Below are 24,742 nucleotides of genomic sequence, written 5' to 3'. Positions count from 1 at the left end.
GGCGTTCTCGGGCTGCGGATTCGAACCACCGACCACCTGGTTGCAAGACCACGACGCTAACCGACTCAGCCACTGTTCGTCGATCATTCGCGCCGTTTAAAGCGGGGTTTTATATGCATGAAGAAGTAGACGCAGCGCAAGGTCCTAGCCAGTCACAGGCGTCATCTCCCTCCAGAGGAGGAGGGAAAGGGTGTGATCACATGTTTGCTCAGCTCGCGCCCACCGTTTCTCATCAGTTCAAGCCCGGCAGTCAGATGGGGAGGCTGCATGTGGTTCATTCTGCCGAAGAGCAGGCTGCGTTAAAGGAATGGCAGCGGGAGCGGCACGCGCTTCGTGCGTTCGGCCGAAGAACAGGCGGCGTTTTATGAACGCCACCGGGAACTTGCTTGAAAAACTCGTCGTCGACGTGCCAACCTCGCCGTGCCGAGACGTTACGAAACCGAAGAGCCGCGGATCCCGATATTTAATTGCCCCCTTCTTCACAATAGAGGAAGGGCGGTCATTTTTTTCTTTAATTCAAACAGGCTCTGCTTCGTTTCCTTGGCGGGAAGTATCTCAACAAAGGTGTGTTCAATGTGATTGTTAATTTGATGCTGTCGTGCGACTAGTGGGCTTTTTGTTAGGATTGCCGTGCGGATCCTCCCTTCCGCTATGTGAGTTTCATGTCCCCTGATTTTAATTTTGTGTGTTTCGGTTTCTTGCGACACTATGACGTCTGGATTCTCTTGTGTAGCCAGTTGTAACAGGTTGTGTCTTTGGGTTCGGATGGATCTACAATTTCATCGCCATATCTTGATACTAGTTTGCTTTTGTTCTATCTTATCCTTGGGTGTGCTATCCATCTTCGCTTTTCATGGTTTTATAGTCTTTTCATATTCAACGTATACAGCCCCCCCCCCCCCCCCCAGGGGATTTCTCGCCAGCTTCGCTGCCTTCCGGAGAAAAGTGAAGTATGCGAGAGGGCACAAGCTCATGGTTTTGGGCGACTTTAAAGCCTACCACACGGCTTGGGGCTATCACAAGACGGACAAGAAAGGAACGAATGTCCACGACACTGCACAGCATCATCAGCTAACATTATGGAATGGCCCGCACACCCGTACGAGAATTGAAAACAGTGTATCAAGAGGCAGCTAGCCGGATCTAACCTTCAAAGCGGGAATACTCCAGGTGCAGCGGACGAGGCTCGAAGAAACACTGGGAAGTGACCACCAGATGGTACTGACGGAAGTCGTTTACAGGATAGCACCCCTAAAAATTGGCAAGGAAAAAAGAAGGGAATGGACCGCTTTCCGAAAAGAAGACCCCACAACAACTGCCGAAGACCTCGAAGAATGGACCGAATTCATCATAGAAAAGGTAGAGAAGTGCACTAAGGAAATTCAATTAACCACTAAAATTCCTGCAGTGGACCCCGACCTACTCCACCTATGGGAAGCTCGTCGAAGCCTTACCCGTAGATGAAAAAAAGAGAAACGGAATAGCGTCTTGAAAAAAAACGCATTGCGCAGCCGACCAAGCATGCCGAATAATACGCCAACCAAATAGAAAGGCAAAACTGGAACCAGATATGTGACAGACTTCAAGGAAGTCTAAGCAACCGCAAGACATGGAACATCCTCAAGTCGCTCTTAAGCACTACGGAATCAAAAATCAAGTGAAGAAAGAGCCTGGCGAAGCTCCTCCATAATTACGCAGGCTCAGAAGACGAAATCTTGGAAGAACTAAAGCAGAAGCTGACAGGAGGCACACAAGGCACATCAACTTCTGAAATGCACCTAGATTACACAGGCAACGTAAATGAAGAACTCAATCGCCCATTCACACAGGCAGAAATGGAAGCGGCACTGGGAAAGCTCACCTGAAACACATAACCAAGTAGACAATATATAAACAACAATATACTTCGCAACCTAAGCAAGAACGGTGCAGAACGCCTCCTAAAGGCAATCAACGAAAGCTGGGCAAGTGGAACAATTCCAGCAACCTGGAAGCACGCGGAAGTTTTCATGGTGCCGAAGTCAAACAGGCCACTAGGCACAGGAAACATGCGACCCATATCCCTAACATCACGCGCAAGCAAGCTGTACAAGCATATGGTCCTTAATAGACTAACTCCATATATCCAAGAAAACCGGTACATGCCCGCCACCATGTAGAGATTTCTCCCCCACTTATCAACTCAAGACATCTTACTGCAACTAAAGGAGGACGTCACTGATCATCTAGGTAAGGTCAGCAAGAGCGCAATCGTGCCCATGGACGCGAAAAGATCCTTTCACAATGACTCTCAAGAGGCAGTGCTCAAGAATCTCCAGGACTTTCACTGTGGCGAAAGAACATACCGCTACATACAAAACTTCCTCACCAGCAGAACAGTGACAGTTGCTCTGGGCTGCTTGAAATCGGCCAACTTTGAAATGGCGAAAAAAAGAACTTCGCAAGGCTCTGTCATCTCTCCTCTCCTTTTTAATATAGCCATGCTGAAACTACCAAATATATTGAAAGGAATACAGGGTATAAGACACGCACTCTATGCAGACGACATTAGCATCTGGACGACAGGCGGATCCCCAGGAACTCAACAAGATACACTTAAAAAAGCGGTGGATCGCACAGAAACCTACTTCAAGGCTTGCGGGCTGGCCTGCACGCCAGAAAAATCAGAGCTCTTCATACAAAAAGCGAGAACCAGAGAAAGACCGCCAAGAAGTGAAATCCCAGAACCAGAATTGTGCTTCAATGGAATGCAAATCCCTAAAGTAGAGTCGCTCAGAATCCTCAGTCTTCATATACACAAGGACAGATAGGACGCCGCCACCCTACCCAAACTGCAAGAAACATTCACGCAATTAGCACACCTGGTACGACGGGTAGCAAACATAAGGCACGGTTTGAAATAACAAGATGCAGACAGAATCATTCAAGCCCTCATCATCAGCAGAATCACGTACGATACCCCTTACTTAGACCCCAAGAATGCGGAAATCCCAAAGTTAACATCCTCGTCAGGAAGGCTATCAAGATTGCCATAGGAGCCTCCGAACGCGCCTCCACAGAACGAATACTCTGCTTAGGTATCCACAGCACCTGGGAGCAGTTAGTCGAGGCACACAAAGTCAACCAACTTGAACGTCTCGTACTCACTGAAACAGGTAGGAACACACACAGTGTTAGGATATACTGAAGGTATGCAATCGCGCGACGAGAAAAGGATAATCTGAGACAATTCGAGAGTACATCTCTGTAGCCCTCATTCCAAGAAAGATTCCAACCCACCATGAAGGCAGAAGAAAAGCCAAAATAGAGACTCTCCGAAAAACCTATGGCCGAAATCTGAACACACGATATACCAATGCAGCGAAATATTCGGAAACTCGAGCGCATGCTATCCCGTTGATGACAGCAAGGCCAAAGAGAGAAGGCAGCTAGCATCTTAATAAGAGAAATAGATACGGCAGAAGAAACAGCAATAGCCCTCGTCATCTCAACCTGCCGGGATGGAAGAATAAAACTCACTTATTCACAAGCGGCTTGCCGAAATTTTCAGGAGAGGAGAATCTCCAGGCAAGCCCTACAAGCACGGCAAACACAACCACGGCAAAGAAGCACCTACAAGATATATACATCGTTTGGACTCCGGGCCACGAGTATCTGCTGAGAAATGCAAGGGAAACACGGGGAATGCGGGAGATGGTAATTCAAGAAGATCGTCTTGCTGGGGAATGAGACAGTCGACACCTCTGCCCGACCTTACGTTCACCGACCTTTCTCACAGGACGCGATAAGGAGGAAGGATGAAGTTCGGAAAAAATACGCCGATATTTTGCAACAGTACAGGCTAGACAGGAGAACTTACCTGCCATCTCACTCCAGCCTAACTTTAGAAGAAGCAGTAACACTTAGGAAATCGCAAAGCAATACCTATGGCCACGGTATCTTATTGCACCGAATTTCACCATCTGAGCACTCATACATCTGAAAGTACTGTGATGTCCCTGACACACTATGTCATATGGTACGGGGATGTGTACGAAGACATGGCAGAATAGACATCCAACCACTGAGGAGCAGTGGGAGGCCAAGCTAACTGACCCGGACCTGAAGAAACAGCGCAGCCTGATCGAACGGGCACTGAAGATGGCCATTGTCCACGGTTACCTGGAATAAGGAGGCCGCCCACCTAGGGCGCACACTGCACCTGCTCAGAATAAAAGTTTATTCCCGCTCTCTCTTTAAATCAAATTTCCAACAGCACAGCAGCATGAAGACAGTATTTGGCAGTGCCGAATGATCCAACAAAAACATTCTTGAATGTCAGCAATATTGAACATGACCTAGTGTGAAAATTTCAATGTTGCCACGGTCCTCGCTGAAGCAGCATAATTGTCTACACGGATGGGCTAGAGGTGCGAACTTCAGATGCTTTGCTTCAGTATTGATAAACGGGAGCGCAGTAGAATGAATGCGATGGAGAACACTGTTTCGACTGTATGCCTGTGTATTCCCGAGATATAGACTAAATTATGGAGTTTAACCTCCCGAAACTGCACAGTTCGTAATGAGAGATGCCGTAGTGTCGGACCCCGGATTAATTTTGACCGTCGAGATGATTCCTTAACGTGCACCAAAGCATGGTACACGAGTTTTGTTGCATTGCTCCACCATCAAAATGCGGCAGCCACTGCCGGAAGTCGAGCCCACGACCTCGTGCTCACCAGAGCGACACCATAGCCACTGGGCCACTAGGGCGGTTTATTCTCAAAGCTAACCGCCTTGCTAAACTGAATATCTTTTTCCTTTGCATTGCAGGTTCCCTAGCTGCTGAAGCGGAGAAGGCGCATTCCAGATCACGTAAGCCTGAGATGAGCATTCAATTGTTTGATTTTCTTTTATTTCTTGTTCATGGAGCGAGCAATGGCTCTATGTAGCTTATGCGTTCTTTACTGAATGTACAGCAGCAACATGGAGTGCCGCCGTGCCTGCTCGGAATAATTTTCCCAGGCGGTTGTTCCGAAACCATTAACTTCACTCTCCAAAGCAGAGACTGTGCCTCGCTGCCCCGCATCAGCACCGGTAGTGCACGGCGCTACGAACACACTTCTCTGAAACGGCCCACGAGTGTTACTGTCACACAAAAAAAATTACCGACGATTACGTTACTTCCTAATGCGAAATTTGAGCGCAGCAAATAAGCTGTTTCACCTTTTCGATAGATTGAGGCAAAGAAATCGAGCAACACATGTATGCACTATCACAGAATTTTTTTTTATTTTTCACACGTATTCCTTTAACAAAGACTCCACTAACAGTTCTTGACAGTCATGAAGGAAGCTTTGTGGTCGGAGAAATAGACTGATATATGTTCGACTTGGTACACCAATGCTTGATTCTCAAAGACGAGATCTATACAAGTGCCTCGCGAGGTTGTCACAGCCGTGGGACGCTTTACGAGCGAGAGGAACGGGATGTTCTCCCGCATAAGTGTTAGGAAATTGCTGTTTGTCTTTATGTCAAGCCGCCACCGATCTGGCTCTCTGATTGCCACCGCACAGGGCGAACGGCAGCGGCAATTTCGGCTCGGGCGGTGCACATATACAGATCCGCCGCCACCGATCTGGCTCTCTGATTGCCACCGCACAGGGGTTGCATTGGAGGAGGAGCGAAGAAAGGAATTAAGTTCGAGCCGGCGCTTTGACAACCGGAGACTCGCAGGAAGAGGGGGGAGGGGGGCGGCGTGTACACCCAGCGGCAAACGATGGGGGCAGAAGCGCGCGCAGCAAGCGGACAACACGATAAAAGGAGGAGGGAAGAGATAGCAGCGACTGACTGATGCAACTGAAGAGCACCCTATCCGCCACACAAGAACAGGGGGGGGGGGGGACCCCTTCCTCCTTTTTCTGCATGGCGGCGACGGTGTTCTATGCAGTCACGTTATCTTGACTCTCTAGCGGCGACAGCGGCATCCAGCGGTATCAGTCGGTCGCTGCTAGCGCTGGGGGGATGAAAGGGGGGCGGAGCTGGTTACGAGGCCGACGACAACGCCGACGACGACGCGAAACCCAGGAACGGACGCCAAAGAGCTGCGCTCTAAAAAAGTTAAGGGAGTCGCACGCCCCGAGAACATACGAATGTTGGCACGTCTTGCGCAGGGTGCCACCATCACGCATGCAGCAATATTTTCAAGAGCATCGAAGTTCTGAAACCTGCTTTGTTAAAGAAAGGCAATAACAAAACGTCCATCTGTTTCCAGCTGTAATGCACAGGACTAAACAGGCACACAAGTCAGGCATAAAATCAACGCGAGGGACGGAGCCCTTCATCTCTACATGTCGGAGGAGTGGGCGCGTCCGCCAAGGCCGGGACCCCGACGAGCCGAAGCAACTAACCATCGGCCGGCGTCGGACAAAGGGGCCTCCGCCGGCAGAAAAGAACACGTACGCACTTTCCAACGCCTGGATGTGGCCTCCCCAGGCCTCGTCCTAACGCGCGCGCACCAAGAGCGCGCGCAAGCAAGGCCAGAATCCCGACAGAAAGTCGGCCGATGGGGGAAGCCCGTTGACCTTCCCGTGGGAGGGATGACAGCCGAGTGACAGTGCTTTATGACCCGCTGCCATCCCGTCCAGGCAGGGATGCGAAGGACATGGAGGTCCCGGAACTACAACGCAACGGAACGGCTTCGCACAACTATTGCGTGCACCCCAAACCCCACAGTTTTTAACACACCGTGAGACCCATTACGTCGCATTTGAAATCTCCCTGCAGGTAGAAGCAACTTCTTTTCCTCCGTTAGCACCACTTTCCTTGAGACTGTCACAGTACAACTGCAGGCGATCGTTCACTTAACAAGCAATCAAATAAGTATTAATTCCGGCAAGAAAGAAACAGAAATAACAGGCATTCGGGCTAGCTTGGAGAACAGTTACATCGGGAAAGTGCCGCACAGCACGCGTCCTCCAATCTTGAGAAACGAATGAAAACATTTGACAGCATTTGAAGAAAGCAAAGGCGTTTACGTCCATTTAAGCTAACATAATTTATAGTTATACGTGTGAGCTGGATAATATATCCGCCGAAACAAACACGGTGCACGAATTCGGGATGCAAGGGCCCCTTCAGCGGGTGTAGTTAAACAACCAATGCGTGGTCTTGTTACGTTACCTGAGGTGGTCTGCCCAGTAAGCAACGACAGTGATGACCCCCACTTGAACCTTCGCTTTCACAGGTGATAAACTCTGCATTGCCTTCGCTTGTCGTATACACAATAAAATAGCTATATAATTTTCCCTGTTCCTAATAATGCCCCCAGACGTGCTGAACCAATTGCGGCCCAGCAATGCAGGGATGGAAGTTTTTTGCCTAGAGGCACGAATGTTTAGCTTTTTAAAAATACACCAAATGCGTAGAAGTGTGAACGCAAGATTGTGAACAACGAGGGTCAATGTGTCTACCGAAAGATACTTCCGGTAGTCATGCCGTATATTCTCACAGTGTCGCCCATTCATTCAGTATAATATAAGCACAGTCACCTGTAAACTACCACTGCCTCTCTTCCGGACTCTCCGACTTCCCCTTACCCCGCTGAGAAGTAGCAGGCTAGAAACTCGCTCTCCAGGCGAACCTCTCCTCCTTTCTCTTCCTTGAAATCATCTCCTCCTCCTATTCTCCGAAGCGTCATGTTCCGATTATTTTCTTGTTCTTTTGTTTTTCAGCTCTGTGCAAGTTAATGATAGCTCGCACCCGTTTTATGAAGATAAAAATGCAGACCCTGCAGTACAAAAAAAAAGAAGCAGAAAGTAATGAGTGGTGCTTTGGTGGTGTCATTATTGAATTTGCGCCGAGCAGCGGTAAAATTATATTGCGGTAGCACGTGCGCACAACTTTAAAAATCGCATGGGCCAATCTGTGCTGAGAGAAATCCTCGATTACAGGAAAATAAAAAAAATTTACCGGGGGCATCAGCTAGCCGAGACAACGCTTATGCGAAAAAACTCGACGAATACAAAGTCTCATAATCTTATTCATGAAAATAAATTTTCTTTTCGAAAAGATTGTTCTTCATTGTATGTTGCCATCTACACGTGTATATTGCTGCTCTGCGCATGTGCTGAGATATACATGTTGGCCGATCCCTTCTCTGGATAAACTACTAAGCTGCGTGCGCTTATCTACGTCCTCTCCATCGACGTTGGCTAACTTCCTCGCGCCGCATTTTTGTGTTCTCAAAATTCACTAATGTCTTAAGGGCCAGTGGTGACCGCAGCTGACGCCAAGGTCTTTGTCGTGCACTAACCCCAGAGCACTAACATCACGTTGCTGGAAATGTCCGGCCCTGCTGAGATGCAAAGCATTCCTTTAGGTTTATCGGTTATGTCTGACTCTTCACCACGCGCTGTTTGAATCACGAGCTCCGTCACTATCGAAGCCAGCATTTCGTTCAGTTACATGACATCAGCCGCCACTTACCTGCAATGATTTCGAAACAATGCATCCATACGTGTACCAGCCAAGCTTTAAAACCACGCGGGTTATTTATCACAGCGATGAAGAATGGCTCTGGGATTGCATCCGGATGGGGTACTACCCACCCTGCGCACTTGGCTAGCGTGGGCATTCGTAATGCAACTTCAGCTCGCAGATACGCCATAGTTTCAAAACCACACTATCAAGAGGCTAATGTAGTAAATTGGATGACTCCAGTGGTGTAAAGCCGCGTACTCGGGTGAGTGGGTCTATTCGAAAGTAACGAGTGGACAGCAAGGCACATAAAGAGGAGGAAGGAGGAGGAGGAAATAAATACAGAAGGCAGGGATGTTAGCCAGAAATGCGCCTGGTTGCTACCCTACTCTGGGAGACGGAAAAGAGGGAATAAGGCACACAAATAAAAAAAAACGAAGCTGCCTCCGCAACAACCGCGTTTACTACCTCTATTAACACAGAAGCGCGCCCGTCAGAAGCCCACCCGCATGTCTCATGTGCTGTCGTTGATGAGATTACTGAGAACAGAAGACGTACGGCTCCGGCACGTCTGTGAAGAGCGGGAGGAGAGGCCCATTAAGGCGACTCGGGTGATAACAGCGATGCTAAAAGAATTATCAAGGACTCCACCGTTCTTGGATCATCTCACTTGGATCATCCGACTCTCGTCATGCCGCCGTCGTCATACCGTTGTCCTCGTGCCATCGTCGTCACGCTGTCATTTCACCATCGTGAACAGTTCAACATAGTCATGCAGTTGTCGCCATGCTGTCATTGTCATGCCACCTACGTCGACCTATGGGCGTAGCTCGTCATACTATTGTAATGATGCTGTCCCGATTACATCGTGATTATGCCACGATTGTCATTCAGTCGTCATCATTGCGTCGTCATCACACAGACGCTTTCAGGCATCCGTCGTCATACCGTTGTCGTCATGCCGTCTAGGTCGTGTCATCCTCGTCATTCCCGTTTCTTCATCCGGCTGTCGCCGTAACCTCGCCGTCACACAATCTTAGTCATGCAGTTGTCGCCAGCTGATGGTCCTCATGTCCTCATTTTATCACGTTGTCGTCGTTATGCGATATCTACATTTAAAGAATCTACATCTCATTTTTTTCATGCCATCGTCGTTATACACCACTGTTGTTCCGTCGATATCATTCCTTCTCCGTCATTCAATCGTCAGTGCGTCGGTGTCATACATACGTCGTCATGCCTATGTGCTCATGAACGGCCTCGGCAAGCGAATGCCATAGCAAATTGCAACTATATCAAAGTATGTGGCAAATAGCCGAACCAACGAAAGTCGCAGAATTACCACAGCACCTGTCAAATAAACATGACCTCAGGAATGTGGTCTGTCGCTTTCTCTACTGCTATTTGCATTACAGCCGAGTCATGGTGATATGAGTTCTGCCGCAATTTTTTGAACGCGCGTACATGCATCGCGAATACTGATAACTACACTTAGATGAATTTTCATGCGATTCACATTATTAACCTTCTTCGGGCGTTTGAGCTTATCTGTGTATCTATCTATCTGCCCAGCTTTTTACGCCAATGCAGTGGCACCAAGTTGCCTACCAGCTTGGGCCACTAGGCAAGTGCTCGTGACCGAGATGCATTCGTGGTATTTCCATCGTTGTCATTCCAGTCTCATCACCTTACTCACCTCACGCCGTCATCGACACGCCTTTAACACTGACCGAATTGTACAGTTCTTTGATAGCTTGGGCAATTTTTGCTCTTTTGATAGCTTTCGCTCTTTGGCGTCACAACACTGAAATCACCACTTGGTCTTCCCACTCTGGTTCATCGCCGCAAAATATCTCGACTAAATCTTTATGACAAGCTTCTTTCACTCTTTACCGCTCGACACGAGCTCGACGTTGCCGTTCATCGCATGTCTCCCAACGACCATCCAAACGGTATCGTCCCTCCATGTGCCTGTACCACATTTCATCAGTCATATGTTATTCGTACCGCGTGTGACTGGAATTGTCCTTTCCAGCCATATCGCTACAATCACCGGCCCTGCAGAATTCAAATTCACCAACGAAAAAAATCACGTGCAACGACGTTAACCCATAGGATCATCGTATCTACTGCTGCGCATCATTATGTTATATTATTCGTTGGGTTTTATATTCACTGCCTTGTTCGTTTTTACCTGTATACACTAATTTTTATTCACTGTAATTATGTTATTGTGTTCACTGTACCCACCCCTCATGTATATCTCCCTCACGGGGTCCTTGGGAAAAAATAAAGAATGAACTAGGTGCTCGTGGAAATGATGCCTTCGTGGTCGTTGCATAGTCGTCATTTCAGCTTTGTCTTCCAACTCTCGTCGTGCCGTCGTCGTCTCACCGTGGTCGCCATGAAGTCATGCGTTCGCGCTATTATAACGTCCTCGTGACGCCGTCAAAGTTGTTCCATCGTCGCCATTGCAGCTTCGTCATCCGACTCTCGTGCTCCCGTCAACGTCACACCGTCGACGTCGTCACCGACCAGCGTCATAATGGATTAATTGTCACAACATCCTCGTAATGCCGTGATGGCTGTTCCATCACCGTCATTACAGCTCCGTCATCTCACTCTCGTCATGGTGCCGTCGTCACCACGTTGTCGTAACGTCTTGCCGCCAACTCAGTGGCCGAAGTTAACAGCTTGGACCACTATGCCTGTCCTTATAATCATGATGCGTTGCACCGTCGTCATTCCACTTTTTTCACCTGAGACAACGTCGTCTTCAACGTTGTCTAAGGCGGCTTGGAACAGTCCTCAGGCGCCTTGGGACAGTACTAGAGGCCATCAAGTCATCAAAGCTCACTCTGAAGCCGGAAAAGTGCCGCTTCGCTTACGACGAGCGTCTCTTTACGGGCCCCGTCATCAGCAAATCTTGAGTACGCCCTGATCCGCAGAAGGCATCTGCCATCGCTAAGTACCCACAGCCCACCGAAAGTAAAGGAGTGCGCAGATTCCTTGTCTTGTGTGCCTATTACAGATACTTCGTTAGGAACTTTTCACGCATCGCCGAGCCATTAACTTCTCTCACGAAATCAGACGTCCATTTTAAGTAGGGAAGCGCCGCAAGCTGAAGCCTTCCAAAAGCTTAAACAGCTTCTGCAGTCACTACCAGTGCTCGTCCACATCAACGAAGGCGTCGACACCGAAATCCACACCAAGTAAGTAGTGCGGCCGAAGTGGCGAAATTCTTCGTCGAGAATATACTGCTGCGACATGGTGCCCCAGAAGTCTTCGTCACAGACAAAGGAACGGCGTTTACAGCAGAGCTCACTCAAGCCATTCTGCAATAAAGCCAGACAAGCCCCAGGAGGACAATTGCTTACCACCCGCAGACTAATAGTCTTACGGAGAGGCTAAACAAGACCCTCGCCAACATGTTGCCAATGTACGTCGACTTCGAACACAAGACGCGGGATGCCGTCCTTCCGGACGTAACCTTCGCTTTAACACGGCCCTGCAAGAAACAATGCAGATCACGCTACTCAAGCTGGTTTACGGAAAGAACCCGACGGAGAGAATCTCGACGTCGCCACCTACCTTCAGCGCGCTGAAGAAGCCTGGCAACTCGTCAGCCTGGCAATCAAGAATAAGCAGAGGACCGACAGCTGGCACTACAATTCCAGACGACGGTACGTGGAGTAACAGCCCGGCGACCTTGTTTGGGTTTGGATCCCGATACGCCGACGAGGTCTCAGTGAGAAACTTCTGCGACGCTACTTCGGACCGTACAAGATCATTTGACGAATTGGCGCTTTCGACTATGAGGCCGTGCCAGACAGCATTTGGCTATCACAGCGGCGCCACTCAGGACCTGAAATAGTCCATGTTGTGCGGCTTAAGCCCTTCTACCAGCGCTGACAAACTTTGAGGCTATGTTTCTTTGTTACTTTTTCTTTGCTAAGCGTGCTTTTTTTTTTCGCCCTCCTGTCTAGAATCTGCGCGAGGCCTTTAAGAGGGGGCATTGGCACGTGTATTTCTTTAGCTGTCTAGGATGACCTAGTTTCACCGTCTAACAACTGTTGGCACTCACCCAAGAAGGCGCCTGCATGTATCGGAAGTTTCTCGAATGTTATCAATGGTTCTATTTGCTGCCTGTTCACCGAACCTTGTGTAGTATGATTGCGTGCATGCGTGACGCGAATTGTGTGGAGCTTTCTGGATGACACGCGGGCACCAGCGATAATTCTGGAACCTTCCATGACTTAGTATGAAAGCCGCCGCGCCTGCCCCGCGCATAATATTTTGACGTTCACCGACTGTGTTCGCCGCTATCGTTGCTCTTTAAGTGTAGTTTGCCTTTCAGGTCCCATGCTCGCCCAATAAATAGTTAGCTTCGCCATTCACAGTGTTGCTTGTGTGTTGTTGACCATCACTGCAAAGTGACAATATGACTGGGTATCTGCAATGTTCATCAGCGACGTGCTGTAGAAAGTTACGAGGCCCTGCACTGAGACCCCTAGTAACCTGTACATCAAACTTTCCCCCAAATAAACTGCTTCCTCTCTTCCTCTCTCTCTCTCTCTCTCACACACGCACACAAGGCCTTGAAAGTGACCATAGGCGATATCCTCAGCTGGTTACCAGATTTATTTTTTCTGAGCGACGACAGGGCATTGAGACGAAATAGCTCATTGTTCTCGCTTTGCGTAGGTTCTTGCGCTGAGCTGAGCCCCTTGCTAAAGGATCAATTTTTTTCACGTTGCCGTTGAAGTCCCATGCATATGCTGAGTAATAATTTAGTAGAGCTGTCGAAAGGTTCTGCTAGGAAATTATAACCGTAGGTCTTGCAACTATTTCTGCAGCTGCTGAGTGTCTCGCTTTGGCTTAATAAGAAAATGATGAATTGCTCATTCTATTTCCCGGAAATATTTTTAGCGATTTGCTTGTGCCCAGCCACTTCAAAAAGAACTCAAGTGTTCAAATTTCTATGTACCTATATTATGCGTAATTTTGGAAAACGTCGGCTGATCATACATTCAGCAGAAGACGCCTTTAATGGGTTGAGGAGGCTGGCACATTGAAAAGGCGTTAACGCTGTTATTTGAACATTCTTTACGTCAACGTCTTTCCCTGGTCAAAAATGATAACAACCCTCCAAGTAAAGAAAATTTATTGCTGCCAGCAATGCATTTGCTTCAGTAACGTTTTATTTACTGTTCCTTTACCAGTTCACAACGCGAATGCTTATCAGATGTAAAGCGCCTATGCCTATAAGATGGCAAGTGCAATTTTTTTTCTGGCACTTCAAGCATAGCGATAGGTTTCTATGTGTATTTTCGGGTAGCATATGTGCTCCTAATATTTCGTATTTCTGACTGCATTGCTGGTGTAAATGTAATGACTCTCTAAAAGTTTTTATTTTAGTTTTCCAAGAGATACGAATTCTATAGATTCAACTTCAGGGATGATTCAGGTACAATTTTCCAGGCATAAAGTTTGAGAAACCACAAATGGGGAAATTCTGAAACTTAATTGAAAGATGCGCCCCGTGATGGATGCATTTTGACGTTGTCTTTCAGGACATGACAAAAACCTACATGCCTCCCTAAACTTTACGTCAGAAAATGCAAAGAATGAGATATTGAAGTGCTAAAACACTATTCACTGCTTGCTTCGTAGGTACTTAACTCAATCTCCTCAGAAAGGCCAGATTCTAATTAATGTAGACGCTGTGGAAGTCTAATACCTGGTTACCCTCCCTACCTTTCGACTTCATCTCTCTCTCTCTCTCACCTGAATGAAGCCAGTATCGGATATCTCCAAACCCCCGCGAACAATCCACATGCTAGTTTATTTTTCTCACTGGCTTAGGAAACGGAAAAAATACATATGATGGACGCATTGAACGAATACTAAAGAACGTTCTCTTGCAGAATGTACTGTAATAACACAGTCGTTCACGTTGTGTACTAAGCCTTAAAATTGTACGATTTAAGAAGCATTTATATCTAGGTGAAGTAGCGAAAAACATGAATATTATATCCATGATTAGCCAGTAAAAGCTTCAAATAAAACATGACCCAGCTTTTCGGCAGGAACAAAGCCCTACTTCCGACAGCGCACTTCGCGCGGCGACGGCCAAGGCAGAGAATACGGGCCTTTAGGATAACCCCGAGAGAAACATCCTGTAACCCAACGATTCAAAACAACTAGCACCAAAGATAGTGTTTGATCACTGATACCGTGATGCCGATGATGCCAGGAGCTGCGTAATATTGCTACAGCACAACCAACAGTGGCGCCACTCAGAAGACAGTTTGACGTGTGTAGGTGGAATCGGTCTCCAGAGCCATCTTGTTTGTGCATCATTGATTTTCTAGTAAATATTGTAAATACATCGTTATATGTGGCTCCTTCACAGTAACAAATTAGTCAGAGGTGCTGGGTGCCCACAAGAAACAGCAACGGAACTCCGTAGTGGTCGTCACCTCGGATTGGACAACATGACGGACGAAGCAGGACCTGACATCGCGTGGCCCACATCAACGCCTACAACCCCGACGGTTGTGCTGTCTCAGCCGCGGGATCCAGTAACGCTCTGCAGCACCGACCACCAAGATGTGGAAGACAGGATTGCCGCGTATTAACCTGTAAGTGTCCACAACAAAGGGAATCCGACAATTCCGTTGACTAACTTGGTCTTCTACCTGCAAGGCACGGCGAAGGTGTATCTCAACCACGAGGAAGAGCTTAACGACCGAGAGAGTGCAACCAGAAGCTCAGGGACTTGTTCGGCCACCCGGCCGGCCGGAAGAGCAGCGCTAATAAAGGAGTAGCGACCCGCGCCCAGATCTCCACAGAACTATACGTCTCTTACATCCGGGACGTGCTGGCTCTGTGCCGCGAGGCCAACAGCGATATGGCTGAGTCAGACAAAGTTGGCCATGTACTGAAGGGAATTGTTGACGATGCTTTCAACTTGCTCATGAAGAAAAATTGCGAAACAGTACATGACATCATAAAAAAGTGTCAACGCTTTGGGCAGGCCAAGAGCCGCAGCATTGCAGCGCTCTTCGCACGTGTGCCGAACACAGCTGCAACATCCTCTTGTGACGACAGGCTAGGAGTGCAGCAATCATCATCATCATCAGATGACATGACGCGGATAGCGAGGCGAGAACTTCAAGCCATGACTCCTGCAGCCGTTTTTCCCCGCCCCAGTGAGCTGAACAACTTGCCTAAAGCGCCATTTGAGCAGGCAGTTGTGCGTGAACAACTTGCTAATATTGATTCATTCTCTATGTGCGGTTGCCGCTTTACAGCTATCTCATGCTCCAAGCCCATGGAATGGGACTCGGTATCCTCCCCGCTACCGAAATCCAGCCGACTGGCGAGCCGCAGACGATTGGCCAATCTGTTTTGCCTGCCGACGTATCGGTCGTGTTTCTTGCCAATGTAACGACCATAGTATCTTCTCCCCTCTGCGACCGCCATTCACCCGTTATTATCACCCCGAACAGAGCAAACGTCGTTCCCAGCCTCCATTGGCACAACAACAGCCAAATATTGACGCCCATGCTCCTTGAAACAGTCCCTCGTTGTCCTTCCGACGTCACCAGTCCAGTTCGCCACTAGCTCGTCGACCATCGTCCCTATCGCCGCAGGCTTGTCGCCCACCATCCCCGATGCAGCCCCGACGCCCGTCTCCAGGAAACTAAGCGAACTAAGCCGCTTCCGGAGCTAACACTTCTTTGACAACTCGACCCCGAAACCCTCTCATCCCTTTGCCGACCAAGCAGAATTTGAAGGACGTTTTAATCGATGGCGTCAATGCCGCATCACTGATTGACACTGGCGCGCACGTATCCGTGAAGAGTGTTCAATTGTGCCAACGCCTAAACAAAGTTCTCATACCCGCTAGATCACGCACCCTCCGCGTCGCCGACGGAGGAACGCCTATTGTGCTTGGTAGGTGCACCGCTCGCATTGGCATCGCGGGGTGCCTAAAGACCGTTTTGTTTGCCGTTTTAGAACAATGCCCTTACGACATTGTTCTTGGTTTAGACTTTTTATGGTCCCATTCAGCCCTCTTTGAACGCGCGTCCAGTGTCATTCAGCTTGAACGGTTGCGATACTCGACCATTCACACAACCACAGTTGTGCTTTCCCGAAGACATCCGCCTGTCGCATCAAGCCACTACATACGTCACTCTAATGTCGTTCCTATCTGTCCCAAACGACGTCTATGTACTATGTCCCACCGCTGACACACTTCTTGAAATAAATTTGGCCGTTCCCCGTACCGTGCTCACTGTTACAGGCAACCCGACTTCGCTCCCTCTCCAAAATTTTAGCTACTCGGCTTAAGTTCTTCCAAGAGGCACGTCTTTGGGCGACATCTCGCATGTGAACGAATGCGAGATACAGCCCTTGTTGCCGCAATTCCGTCGCTGTCTACAGGAACATCCAATGAACCGATTCTCACCGACGAACCTAGCAAGATTATTGCACGTGATCTTATTCCGGCAGAAGCTGCGGACCTCCGCTAACTCTTGGAAACTTACCGCAACGGTTTTGATCTTGATGGCCACCCATTAGTCCATACATCGGTGGTCACCCATCATATTTGCACCGGAGACGCCAATCCGATACACCGCCGACCGTACTGTGTTTCATATGCTGAACGACAAGTGATACAACGAAAAAGTCAATAAGATGTTGACTAAAGGTATTATCGAGTCATCGTGGAGTCCGTGGGAGTCTTCTGCTGTTGTTGACAAAAAGAAAAGACAGCATTTGGCGCTTTCGTGTGGATTACCGACACCTCGACAAAATCACACGCAAGGATGCCTACCCCTTGCCGCGTACTGATGACGCCTTGGACTGCTTGCACGGAGCCAAGTACTTTTCATCGATAGACCTCCGATAAGGCTACTGGCAAATCTCGGTAGATGACAAGGACGGTGAGAAAATTACCTTCATAACACCTCACGGCCTCTACCAATTCTAGGTTATGGCGTTAGGCCTTTGTAATGCCTCAGCAACCTTCAAAAGAATGATGGACTCCTTACTTCGCGGCTATAAATGGTCGACATGTCTGTGTTATCTAGACGATGTCATAGTCTTTTCAGCAACTTTCACGAGTCATCTAACGCTCATGATTATATTGCGCTTATTGTTAAACTGACGAACATAAGGGACAAGACGCGGACGTACGTAGCGCAAACTACCAACTGTTTAATGTTTTTAAAGAACACGCTTATATACAAGGAGATATGGCGTGGCTGGGAGATACAAAAAATATGACAAGGTGACAGCACGTGATGATACTTTGGGCCTTGTATATAAGCGTGTTCTTTAAAAATATTAAACAGTTGGTATTTCGCGCTACGTACGTCCATGTCTTGTCTCTTATGTTCGTCAGTGTAACACTAAGCACAATATAATCATGAACGTCCACCAACTAGCCCCGTTTATTGCTTTACTAAACCATCTAACGCGTGTATTGGCTATTCTTGCTGTTTTCGGACCCGCCGGCCTGCAATTGGACTCATCCAAGTTCCACTTTGGACGACATCAAGTTACCGTTCTTCGCCATTTCGTCAGTGCCGCCTGTGTTCAACCCGACCCTGACAAGATTTGCGCTTTCCAGAACTTTCCTGTTCCGTCTTCCGCCGCAGACGCAAGAAGCTTTGTTGGTCTATGCTCGTATTTCCGTCATTTTATCAAGAATTTCGCCTAAACCGCTCGCCCCCTTACCGACATACTTAAGAAAGACGTTGCTTTCGTGTGGAGCCTTGCTCAAACAGTCTTGTCCGCTTTTCTACGCTTGTTCACGGCTCCCTCAATGCTGCCTCATTTTGATCCATCTGCCGCCACTGAGCTTCACACGGATGCCAGTGGCCATGGAATTAGGGCTGTTCTTCTTCAATGGCAGCATAACGCAGAGCGCGTAATTGCATACGCCGGCCGCCTCCTGTCACCCGCCGAGAGGAATTTTTCAATTACCGAACGAGAGTGCCTGGCCTTAGTTTGGGCAGTCACCAAATTCCGCCCCTACTTGTACGGCTGCCCATTTTCCATGGTTATTCACCACCACGCCTTGTGCTGGCTCTCCTCACTTAAAGACCCCACTGGACGACTGGGTAGATGGGCGCTACGGCTCCAAGAATATTCATTTGCTGATTTATACACGTCAGGGCGTTTGCACAAGCAAGCCGACTGCCTCTCCCATCATCCTGTAGACCGCCCTGAATATGATGCGCATGACACCGCCTCTTGCGTCCTGGGATTTCTTATCTGCACGACATCGGCACTGAACAACAGCGTGATGACTGCTTACGTGTTCTCATCCATCGCCTCAATTCTGAACATTCCAGGCCCAGTCTGCGTATGTTCGTTCTCCGCGACGATGTTCTCTACCATCGCAGCTTCCGCCCTGAAGGACCAGAATTTTGCTAATTGTACCACGCCATCTTCGGACATCAGTTCTTGAGCAGTTGCATGACGCCTTTTACTGCAGGCCACCTCCGCGTTTCGCGTACTTACGACCGTGTATGGCGCCGCTTCTACTGGCCAGACCTGTACCTTTCTGTGCACCGCTACGTCGCAGCCTGTGAGCTCTGTCAGCGCCGCAAAAAAACTGCTGTTCTGACCACTGGACGCCTTCACCCCATCGATGTGTCCTCCAATCCATTGTTTCGCGTTAGTCTCGATCTTCCCGGCCCCTTTCCCACGTTGGAATCTGGCAGTAAGTAGGTTGTTGGCGTAACTGATTACTCGGCGATTACGGTACGCAATCACGCGAGCTTTGCGCGCAAGCTGTGCAACTGAGGTAGCAGATTTCCTTTTACATGACGTCATCCTCCATCCGGGCGCACCCTGGCAGCTCCTCACTGATCGCGGCCGCACCTTGTTGTCCAGAGTAGTTGAAGACCTGCCTCACTCCTATTCTGCCGGGCACAAGCTTTCCACCGCCTACCACGCAGACAAATGGACTGACGGAGCGGCTTGATCGCACGTTGACAGAAATGCTGCAGATGTACCTTTCTGACGATCATAGTGATTGGGAGAGCGCGTTACCCTTTGCCACCTTCGCCTATAATTCGTCCCGTCACTAGACCGCTGGCTTTTCACCCTTTTACCTTCTGTTCGGCCACCAGCCTTCTTTGCCCTTTGACACAATGCTTCCTTCCTCGACGAATGCTCCCACTGAATATGCCCAAGACGTCTTCGCCCGGGCTCACACGGCCCGCCAGATTGCCGGCTCCCGGCTCACTGAGTCTCAGGCCATGCAGAAGATCCGGTGCGACAGCCGACATTGGGACTTTCGACTTCCTCCTGGCTCTGTTGTCCTCCTATGGACACCATGTAGCCGCGTCGGCTTGTCTGAAAAGCTGCTGCCGCGCTACACAGGACCCTACACGATAATGCGTCAGCTTGGCGATGTGAACTACGAGATGCCTTTGTTGCACTTGCGAGTCCCCACGGACGTTGTGCATGTGTCCCAGCTGAAGCCTTACTTTGCCGTGAGTTCAACTCCCTTGTAGTTAGCGCCGAGAGGGCACCTTTAAAGGCGGGGGTTATGTTACAGCGCAACCAAAAGTGGCGCCTCTCAGAAGAATACGCTTAGACGTGTGTAAGTGAAATCTGTTTCGATAGGCATCTTGTTTGTGCATCGTTGTCTCTATCGCAAATATTGTAAATACATCGTTATATGTGACTTCTCGAACGTACCAATATTCTTATATTGGTAAGAATATAATATATTCTTATAATATATTATATTATTATAACATATAATATGCGAAATGCGAATATTCTTTCCTATGTGCCACTCACTGAAATCCTTAACATGCACTTTACAGATAGTTATCTGTAAAGTGCTTTTTTTTTTCAAGACAAATTTCTAGTAGGAAGGCCTACAAGTGTGCTACAGAGGCATAGAGTCGTGGAGTTAGATGATCATTTACACAGAGCACAATTTGTCTCGCAATGCTGAGGAATATGTTTGAAGTATGCTAAGAGTATGCTGACTATAGGTGATAAGCGCAAAGTGCGTTTATGACCTTTTCTGTAAGAAATATGTTTGGTCCATATAACTATTCGACTGCGGTACGCTTATGGCATGTTTTGTGGTTTGCTTGCTTTGCGAGTAAACATGCTTTTTCTCGACCCAGATGCGCGAACATCAAATAGTGAAAAATAGAGCGCTTGCACAGGCTCAATGCTGTCGATACATTGTTACGGGGTGAAGAGACGCCACAAAATAATTTTGAAAAATAAACAGACATTAAAGGAAGACATCAAGGCGAATAAATTACGAAGTCAATCAAGGTCATCGTCTACGATCTTGTTTTATTGTAGAAAATGCGAAAGTATTTTGGGTGTATAAAAAAGATAAACAGCACCGTGATGACATGTCCTAAGAACGCTGTTGCAGCTTTTCTGATAGGTCATCATGTTTGATCTTTTGCTGCCAATACACATATGCATTTTTGTCTGTTGGCATGTAAGAGGCGAAAAGCTACTTGCCTGTGGGCCTACTGGCTAAGGATAAGATGATAGGTCGCTTAAGCCGCCTTCGTTTTATTCATCCAGCCACCGATTCATGAGTAACGTGGGGGAAAACTACGGATACTCGTAACTCTAAAGTGAGCCGTTCGAAGAGCTCTCAAGAGTAAATCAACAATGTTCTCCCTCAAGAATTTCGACTATGGTCAAAAGTGTGAACTCGAGGCAGCTAAGGTAGACATTTTCAATCCTGTAGCGTACAGAGAGAGAGATATGGGACGAGGAATCCTCCATCTCATCGACCATACTAGCACATCCGTAGTAGAAACACCTTTATTGAGGGCATAGCCGCAAGGCCTGCTATGGGACAGCGGGAGCTTTGCCGTCATGCCATCAAGAAAATTTCAGCGATGTCGCTACTGACACGTGCCCTGTTAAGTCTGTTCAATGGAAACGTTTAAAATGGTACGAGCAAGTGCTGAACTTCAAGCCGCTGCTTTAATTGTTACATGAGGTAGGCCTACATGTTTTCATTTAAATAACCATGTATACGGCGCTGCACAAGCTGTTGTAGAGAAAAAGAGTGCACGTCTTACCTAACCACGTTTAGCAGCATTGGAAATATTCAGTAGATATTCCAGACGAAAGGGCTGTTTTTTGTATGTTTGTGACAGATGTCAACGCTTTTCCACATTTGTTTCCTATTGCTTATGCAGGGGGATGCTGGCTTCACTTTAACGAGATCTGAAAGGTTAAAACTTATAGCAACGCCAAGAAACACTTGCCTTCACTTTCCGCATGTGCATATAATATTGTTGCGGTGCATTTGGATAGGACCGTGTGCGCAAGAGAGAGACGAATAGGAAGTGGTAGCCTGTCTCCTGAAGCTGTGACCTTTGTACCAGCCTTTGTGCCATTAACTGAGGCTTCATCATCATCACCATCATTTGTACCAGCCTGCGGGATTACCATTACATTTTCCCCATGTAAATAGCTGTAAATACATTTGTACATCAGGCTTCTTTGTAACATTTGGTGGAAGTGCGGGATAACGACTCAGAACCGAGCTTCGCAGTGGCCGCCGCTTTGGTTCTTCACTGATGTCGCAGGAGACGGTGCCTACTTCAGCAACGCCTGCCTTGACTGCGTCGACTGTCGTACTCGTGCATCCGCGTGATTCAAGAACCTTCTGCGGCACCGATGGCGCTGACGTCGACGACTGGATGGAAATGTATGAGCAGGTTAGAAGCCACACCACATGGAATCCGATAGTGGTGCTGACGAACAAAATTTTTCACTTGGGGGAAACTGCGCGAGTGTGGTTTAAAAACCACGAAGAACTCTGTGACTGGGATACCTGCAAGCAGAAGCTGCGAAATCTCTTCGGAAAACCACTGGGTCGGAAGGTCGCCGCCAAGAAAAAGTTGGCATCACGAGTGCAGACGTCCGCCAAAGGCTAAGTCGCCATATACAAGACATGCTAGCACTCGGTCGCAAGGCCGACGCTGAAAGGACGGAGCCTCAAAAAGTCGGGCATGTCCTAAAAGGTATCGCCGATGACGCCTTCAGTTTACTCAGTAGTAAGAACTGCACTAAGGTTATTGACATGATCACGGAGTGCAAGCGTTTCGAGCAGGTGAAACGCCGTCGTATTTATCAGTCATTTGCACGACTTCCCAATACGGCTGCAACATCGTCTTGTGAAGACCGACAGGACTCTCTTTCGCTACAGCAGCAGCCTTCAGAGCAGCCAGCGAAGATCGTGCGCCGTAAGCTGCAAGCCATATGTCCCACGACTCTATACCCACCTGTCAACTATATATGCGCTTCCTACGGCTCCCCTTGTTCAGGCTATTGAACTCTCCACTGTCGGCTTGCAGTCAGTTTGCACCATGGCCAGTTCTCGGACAACCGAACGTCCTTCGCTCGTGCATGCCTAAGTCAAATACCCTCGAGGTTCTCGCAACATGGGGGAGTGGCGAACACCAGATGACCGACCTATTTGCTTCAGTTGTCGTAGCGTTGGTCACGTCGCCCGATTATGTCGCAACCGCTGGTTCTCGATGCCATTCTCAAACAGCTCTCGTCCAGACAGTGGTTTTCGCCACATCCAGCCGCAAGCCGATCCGAACCTGCACGCCACTGACGGTACGACCACATGGCACCGTCGATCACTGTCGCCGAGCAGTCACCAGTCCCATTCGCCGCAATGCCGTCACCCATCGTCCAGGTCACCCCAGTCCCTTCCCCTGTCGTTGTCATTCCGACCTGGGCGCATAGCTTCGGAAAACTAAAAGATGCAGCTCTTGGAGGTGACACTGCATTGTCGACGTCTACACCAAAGCCCCTCACCCTGCCAACCAGACGCAACATAGTTGATGTAGAAGTTGATGGTGTACTTATCCCAGCGCTTGTTGGTACTGGAACCCATTTCTCGGTGATGAGCAGCCATCTTCACTGCCGCTTGAAGAAAGTCCTTACACATGCCGCATCCTGTGCTATCCGGGTCGTTGATGGAGCAACGCCCATTATCCTTGGCATGTCCAGTGCCCAAACAATTGTTGCTGGTTTCAACACTTCCGTTTTATTTGCTGTTCTGGAACGGTGTTCCCATGACTTAATCTTCGGCCTCGACTTTTTATCGGACCATTCAGCACTAACTGCGCTGCTGGCCTCCTCCAACTCGAGCTGCATATTTACTGCAGTGTTCCAAAATCAGCTAAGGTTCCTTTATGTTCTATAGACTTCGTACGGTTGCCGCCTCAAGCCACCATGTATATACCTTTGACGTGCTTCCCATCTGTTCCTGACGGTGACTATGTGCTGACTCCTTATGTCAATGTTCTCCTGCTACGTACACTTGCCGTTCCTCATACCATCGTGACCTTTGTCGATAACCGCGTATTCGTTCCTGTTTTAAATTTTGGTTTAAGTGCGCAAGTTATCCCGAAAAAACGTCGATGGGAAATTCGGCTACGAATTTCCCATCGACGTTTCCGCCATCTCTGTATTAGATGTTCTGTGCTAGTATGCAGCCCCTGCTGTCCGATTAGTTCCGCAACCTACGATCTACGCATATTTTCGAAGACGAACGCTCAAGATCTGCTTCCCAAACACGCTGCGGATCTTCGTTGGGTCCTGTTGTCTTATCGCGACGTGTTTGACTTTGAGGATCGCCCGCTGGGACTTCCATTGTGACCTACAAGACTGAGACTGGTGATGCTAGTCCTATACGCCGACGACCGTATCGCTTGTCTCACAAAGAACTCCACGTTATCCAAGCTGAAGTAGACAAAAGAGGCTAACCAAAGTGTAACTGAGCCCTCTTAGAGCCCTTGGGCATCGCCGGTTGGCTTGGGCAAAAAGAAGGATGGCAGCTGGAGCTTTTGTATCGACTACCGTCAATTTAACCAGGTCACGAAAAAGGATGTGCACCCTCTCCCGCGGATTGATGATACTCTCGACTGCTTTCACGGATCGAACTACTACTCTTCAATCGAGCTCCGATCCGGTTATTGGCAGATTTCAGTTGATGAACTCTACCGTGAGAAGATCGCTTTTGTTACATAGGGCGACCTTTACCATTTTAAAGTTATGCCTTTCGGACTTTGTAATGCCCCAGCAACTTTAGAAAGAATGATGGACTCTCTCCTTCGGGGCTATAAGTGGTCCACCTGCTTATGTTATCTGGACGATGTCATCGTGTTTTCAACTACGTTTGACAACCACCTCAGTCCCTTGGCCGCTATTCTTGAAGTCTTTAGGGAGGCTGGCCTTC

The 24,742-nt window shown here is 48.4% G+C and overlaps 1 protein-coding gene across 2 annotated transcripts in view; it reads left to right on the top strand.

Moving 5' to 3' along the window:
• The window catches only part of LOC142571207 (longicornsin-like), a 59,415-nt gene that overhangs the window by 7,581 nt on the left and 27,092 nt on the right, over nucleotides 1-24,742 (top strand). For both annotated transcript variants that reach the window (XM_075679478.1, XM_075679479.1), the window contains one exon: nucleotides 4,813-4,854. In XM_075679478.1, the coding sequence (XP_075535593.1) occupies nucleotides 4,813-4,854 (42 nt within the window). The remainder of the gene's footprint in view (nucleotides 1-4,812; nucleotides 4,855-24,742) is intronic.

Source organism: Dermacentor variabilis, chromosome 2 (genome assembly GCF_050947875.1).
Source record: "Dermacentor variabilis isolate Ectoservices chromosome 2, ASM5094787v1, whole genome shotgun sequence".
NCBI lineage: Eukaryota > Metazoa > Arthropoda > Arachnida > Ixodida > Ixodidae > Dermacentor > Dermacentor variabilis.
The sequence above is the reverse complement of the archived record's forward strand: the minus strand, read 5'-3'. Positions and strand labels throughout refer to the sequence as shown.